General features: G+C 33.8%; 1 protein-coding gene across 1 annotated transcript; it reads left to right on the top strand.

Annotated features, from left to right (window-relative positions):
- Positions 1-5,882: 5,882 nt before the first annotated feature.
- On the top strand, positions 5,883-6,647 carry LOC135223155 (uncharacterized). The gene has a single exon (XM_064261659.1). It carries the CDS (start codon positions 5,883-5,885, stop codon positions 6,645-6,647), a length of 765 nt encoding a protein of 254 aa, XP_064117729.1.
- The last annotated feature ends 525 nt before the right edge of the window (positions 6,648-7,172 follow it).

The following is a 7,172-nucleotide window of genomic DNA, read 5'->3' as shown; positions in this document are numbered from 1 at the left end:
ATTAAACAAAATTTATGTCTAAACTGCTGAGAATATTAGCTGCCTCGAGTTTCCTATCTCATTAAAATTACAATTTTATTTCAGGAAATATGAAAAATTGAAACGAAACCTTTCGGTTATACCAAGTCAACGGAAACCTTTATATATCAGATGAAATATTGTAAACCACGTGAAATTGTTGACAGTGGCTCAAACAATGGTGTATACTGTAAAGGATGAGTGCAAAGTTTAAAAGTAAGCACGTAAAATTTCAATAATGAATATATGAAAAATTTTAGTATGTCAGTCTTACTACGTATAAAAAAAAGATCAGAAAAGAATACTGAACAGAAACAGTTTTGCTTAATTTGGCTGTTTATAAGAGCTGCGATACTTACTTTTTCTCTAAACTCACTGACGGGGAAATTATAAACAACGAACGTACAAAATGTAAAATGCTACAACAGAAAATATAAAAGTACGAAACTTCAGTTTCTGAAACAAAATTAGGGAGAGAAAAATGAACCCAAAGCAAACTATGAAAGCGAAACTTATACAAAAAGCTACGTGGTATACAGACTATCATAAGTTTCGTAGGTAAAAAACACAAAATTTCCTCTGCAAAAGTTTGGGGATAGTGCTGGAGCAGTTCGCAGAGAGAGAGAGAGAGAGAGAGAGAGAGAGAGAGAGAGAGGAAGAGAGAAGAGGAGAGAGAGAGAGAGAGAGAGAGAGAGAGAGAGAGAGAGAGAGAGAGAGAGAGGCTGATACTTTCTTTGTTTACGGTGAAATGTAAAATTTATGATGCTGTCTCCATTGACAGCTACATTAGTATTAGCATATGATAAAAATAACCTCCGTCACCTTCGATCACTGACAACCATCTTCAATATTTTGCTTACGAGGAGATCTGTCATTCATATAAAGAATACAGATGTTATGTACAATTAATCTACACCAGACTGGAAGACCACATTCGTCAGATTTCATTTAGCGAGTGAATGCTACAGACTACAAGCTCCAGCCAATTATGGCTTAGCATCAAACGGTACACAACAGTAGAGAAATACATGTTCCCTAACAGCTCGGGCTTTTCTTAAATAACCTTATGACAGAGGAAACGTTTGAAAACACATAACTCCCGCGAAGGTAATTAGCAAATTTGATGGAAATCAAACCTAACATAATTGAGTTGTTAGGAAAAATAAGCAAGTCAGATACACTGACCGTAAAATGATAAAAATTTTTAAGAGTTTTCCTTTTCTCCCACTGCCTTTGTTCTGTAGTTATTCCGCTCTCCTCGTGGTAGCTAAATTCGGCGTCATGCACTTCAATGACGTTTGATTTCAAGATAGGCCTTTGGGTACTTCTTGATGCTACTCTGCTGTTTCCAGTCCCCGTAGGAGGGTAGTTCCAACAGTGGACCTCGTGCGGTGCACTGTAGGCATTACTTAAGGTTCATTGCGGCGTGCCTTGGGCACCTAGCTTCAACCACTTTCGTTCCTTTTACTGTATCTCCTTTCATATAATCTTTCTTCATCTTACTTTCCATCCTCTCCTAACAGTTGATTTACAGTGCAACTGCGAGGTTTTCCTCCTGTTACACCTTTCAAACCTTTTACTGTCAATTTCCATTTCAGCGATGAATGACCTCATAATATTCAACTCAACTCAATAAATCCAGCCCACCTTGAGCTAAGAAAATGGGGCGCAAAAATCTTTCTGGGCACTCTAGGACTTCGTCCCTTCGTTAAGTTTAACTTAACAATCTAACTGAGGGGGTCATCGTTTTAATCATTTAGACCATAGAAATCTGGGGTCCAATAATGCCAGAATATCACCAGTAACAACTGCAGTTCATTTTCTCCTCACTAGAAGAACCAAGCCGCAAACAATCTCCCTGAAAAGAGTCACGTAATTTGCCTTAAGAGTAGGCACTTCTACAATCTATATCTCCCTTTTGACTAGTTTGACTAGAGTTTAGTTTCTATTTTTGTCCTACAACTTTCGACTTGCACCTCGTCGAATAGGCATCAGAGTGATGGTAACCATCAGTCAGATCCCTTTCATTTTGATTTTCAATATAAAGTGTCTCAGTTTACTTGAAATTCAACTTAACACACAGAACCGACTATAGTAGATTCACATCAACCGTGCATCCGATGTCTAGGCCAGTCTCTTACGACGCTCATGATTGGCTGTTGATAAGCCATTCACAGGGCTGGAAACTCTCAGCGAGAAAGTAACATAGGCAGGATATATGTTTCACCTCTCCTATGAGCAATACCTCTTTCAAAAGTATCCCCCCGGAGAGGTGGAACATACATCCTGCCTATGTGAACTCTCTCCAGAGACTTTGAGTTTCCAGCCCTGTAATTGGCTTATCAACAGCCAATCAGGAGTGTCTTAAAGGGATGGCCTAGACATCATATGCATGGTTCTTGTGAATCTACTCTAGCACATTCTAGTAAGAAATCACCTTCAAGAACATGTTGAGTAACATCCGGTTTTCCTGTGTGACTCAGAGTAGCTAAAATTTTAAGCTTATTACGTAAGGATATAGTGGTGCATTTTTTTTAGAACTCCAATAATTTATATTGTTTTGCTACTATGCGTGGATATTCCCTCAAATGATTTTGCTTATTTGTATAAGAGATTCAGTCACTCTGGTTAAATCCCTATGTTTGAAAACACCTTATTATTGAAATAATTACAGACACACACATACATACACACACAAACATATATATATATATATATATATATATATATATATGTATATATATATATATATATATATATATATATATATATTATTAGTATATATATATATATATATATATATATATGTATATATATATATATATATATATATATATATATATAATATATATATATATATATATCATATATATATATATATATATTATATATAATATATAATTATTATATATATATATAATATATATATATTATATATAATATATATATAATATACTATACTATATATATATATATATTATTATTCTATACACACATACACGTAGTACACATACATACTATATACATATACGTATACATACACACACACTATACATATATAATATATATATATATATATATATATATATATATATATATATATATATATATATATATATATATATATATATATATATATATATACATACACGGTTCACACGATCCTTCTCTACTTGTGCTGCAGAAGCGATCGCTTGGGTTTCCCCTTTGATATGCAGAGAGGATTTAAGTGTTGTTCAAATATCCGAGTAACTCGAATGTAATATTTGTTCGCGCCTCCGACCGACGCTGCCCTTTTGCTCTTTCATGAATTTTTCAATTTCTCTGAAGTACCGTCGCCTGTTTCATCGACGGAGAATTATGAAGGTCACTTCCGGACCGGATTTGAAGCTCCCTAACACAATATTCCAAGAGGCTGAACTGGTTTGTTTGCATATCAGTGATTTTTTTAGCATTGTGTATACATATATATATATAATATATATATAACCTATATGTATCTATATATATATATAGTATATATATACTATTTATTTATATATATATATATATATATATATATATATATATATATATATCTTATATATATATATATATCAAAAGTATTAGACTCCGGTGAAGACAGTTTTCAATCAAACTTAAGTTTTAGTCTATTTATGGCATACCATTTCTAGTTGCTATTTTATTTACTTCCAACAAGGATGTGCGAGGCATTTGAAAGCTAAGACACTGGAATCCTTTTGATACTCGACAAACACCTATGTCTATCATGACAGCTCTATGCTAATTTATAGGTAATGCAAGTTTTATTCCAGAGTTGGGGTTATTGAAACGTGGGCAATGTGCGTACAGCTTAATTAAGAATACCGTAGTTAATTTATTGTTTGGAGAGTAGCTATAATAATTCACATATATATAATATATATATATATATATATATATATATATATATATTATATATATAATCTATATATATATATATATATACAGAGGCGTAACAATAGGGTGGCAGAGGTGGCAAAACTGCCACGTGCCCAGGGCCTATAATGATTAAAGGGGCCAATGGACGTAGAGTCACAGAAAGGGGGTGCCAAGGTGACCCAAGGGTATGGGGCCATGGCCGTAAAAGAAAAAAAAATGTAGGCTACTGCTTACCGTTATATTTTTAATGCTTTAAGAAAAAAATTCTTTCAAATTCCTCAATATAATACTGGTAAATGGTTATTAACAGAAACTAAGAAGACATTACATATTTTTAATGTATACGGTGTGGGTTACGGGTTAGGAGGTCATAGTGGGTATTACATTCCGTACACTACAGGTCCGTATGAGATCTTGGCTTAAACGCGTTATGTTCCTGTCTAAGTCCTGGCCTCCCTGTACATCAGTTACTAGAGCTTGTCACCGCCTGTGACCGCCAGTATGTTTTGATCATTTAAAGGAACAAAACAAAACGATTTATCATTACAAATGGACATTGCAAGCCTAATGGCCCCTTTTCTTTAAAAAAAAAAAAAAAGGATGCAGAAGGTCGCTCTTTCTCTGAAAAATATTATCATGCAGTGTCCAAATCAAGTGTGAAAATTGAGAGGTGGTTATGCTATTCAATTGTTCTTGAAAAGGCTTATTGTGAGACATGTTGGTTGTTTGCTAATCGAGGAGCAAGTAGATTTCAAGATACATGGATTGATGGCTATTGTGACTGGAAACACATAGGTGAGGGTATGAAGAAGGACGAATCATCCCAAAATTCACTATAATGCATGCCTAGTATATGAACAATGGCGATTGCATAAACTTTGAGTGAAACACTTGAAGGTAATCTTCAAAAGGAGAAAAAATACTGGCGTCAGGTTTTGGACAGATTATTAAATGTAACTCTTACATTAGCGATGTGCAATTTGCCATTTCGTGGACACAGAGAAGGAACACAAGCAGAAGATGAAGGAAACGTGGAAATTTCATTTGCATCATTGAGTTGCTTTCTAAATATGATCCAGTTCTTTCAGAATTAATCAGTAAACCTAAAGGTAAAACAAAGTATATGAGCCCAATGATACAAAATGAATTCATTCAGTTGCTTTCAAAGGAAACTGAAAAAGAACTTACTTGTGTCATTAAAGCAGCTCCATTTTATAGCATAATGTTAGATACAGCACAGGATATTTCCAAAATTGATCAAATGTTTTGAAATATACCGTCACTGTAGCATAGAATATGATGATAATGGAAAGCCAAAGGCCCTACAAATTAATGAGTCTTTTTAGGGTTTCATAAGGTTGAGGGCCAAAGTGGAGCTGCACTATCAGAACAAATTTTGCAAATAATTAAACAAAGAGGACTTTCTATTTCAAGGTGTCGTGGCCAAGGATATGATGGAGCTAGTAACATGAAGGGGATATACAAAGGTGTGCAGAAAAAAATAATTGATGTTGAACCCAGTGCAGTTTATGTTCATTGTGCTGCTCATAATTTAAATTTGGTGATTAATGATGCTGTCAAGAATGTGACAGAAATGGCCCAGTTTTATGATATTGTTCAAAGAGTCCATGTGCTTTTTCGATTGAGTATCAAGACATAGGACATATTAATCTAGCTTAATTTCTGAATCAGGCACTCACCAAGGGGTAACTATTAAAAAGTTGAACCCAACTTGATGGGCTGGACGTTATGATGTGGTATTTGCTCTCAAAGTTCGATTCTGTGATGTGCAGAAAGCTCTAGCACAAATAATATTATGCAGCTCTAAGGCAGACGAACGCAATGAAGCCACTGCACTAAAGAAATGTCTTGAAAATTTTAATTTTGTATTCCTTTTGACGTTTCAGTCCTAAATCTTACAATAAAAAAATTAAGTATAAAACATGCTGCAATCAAAAGCAGTTGATCTTGCTAAGGTTTGCATGGATGAGATGTGCAGATTAAGAAATCAGTTTGAGGATGTAAAGAAAGAAGCAACAGATACAGCCCAGAAGTGGTCAATCAGACCAGAATTTGAGAAAAAGAGACTTCGTACCGTAAAAGGACATTTTGGCGAGCTTTGTGAAGACCAAAGATTAGAAGATCCAGAGAGTTTGTGTAGAGTAACTGTTTACTATCGTACTCTGGACATCATCACAACTCAGTTGAACTTCCGTTTTACTGGCTTGCATGAAGTTGTCTCATCATTCTCAGTGTTGGAACCAATCTCATTGCAAAATTTATCTGACTCAGAGCTGTACGAAAAAGCAACTAGTTTTGTGAAAAAATACCACAACGATGTGTCAGAAACATTCACACAGGAAATTCTCAGCATGAGATCTGCTCTGAAGGGAGAAATAAGCAAAGTTTCTAGTATTAAGGACCTTGCTAATATGTTGATCATAGAAAATCATTCTATTTCAGCCAGTTTCCCTGAGGTTTGCACTGCAATGCTACTGTTTTTAACTATTCCAGTCACAACTGCAAGTGCAGAGCGTTCATTCTCCAAACTAAAGCTTGTTAAAAACTATTTGCGAAGTACAATGGCACAGGAGAGATTAGAAAGACTACCTCTTCTATCAATGAACAAAGGAACTGCACGTAAATTGAACTTAAGTAAAGTCATTGACAGATTTGCAGAGATGAAAGCAAGGAAGAAAGAAATCTAGAAGGTATAAGGTATATTTGTTTATTTAATGAGTATAGATGTTTTGGACCAAGTTGTGTTTATTTTTATTTACAGGATCGTAATTATGCAATAATGTAACGGCCGCATAGGCCTACATAAGGGGATTCATCTGATTCATTATTGAGAATATATAATTTAGATGTTTTTTTTTCTAAGCTATGTATGTATTAACTATTAGTAATTATATTTCAATGCCTGCATAGTATATTTTAATTTCTTATGCCTACCAGTTCTACAATATATCAAATCAATCTCTCTACTCTCTCTCCCATAATATATATATATATATATATATATATATATATAGATATATATATATATATATATATATATATATATATATATATGTGTGTGTATATATATATTTTTTTGAGGTAATGGGGGCCCACTGTAAGAAAATGCCACGGGCTCATTCTCACCTAGTTACGCCTGTTTATATATATATATATATATATATATATATATATATATATATATATATATATATATATATATATATTATATA

The sequence above is a fragment of the Macrobrachium nipponense genome, chromosome 8, assembly GCF_015104395.2.
Source record: "Macrobrachium nipponense isolate FS-2020 chromosome 8, ASM1510439v2, whole genome shotgun sequence".
NCBI lineage: Eukaryota > Metazoa > Arthropoda > Malacostraca > Decapoda > Palaemonidae > Macrobrachium > Macrobrachium nipponense.
The sequence above is the reverse complement of the archived record's forward strand: the minus strand, read 5'-3'. Positions and strand labels throughout refer to the sequence as shown.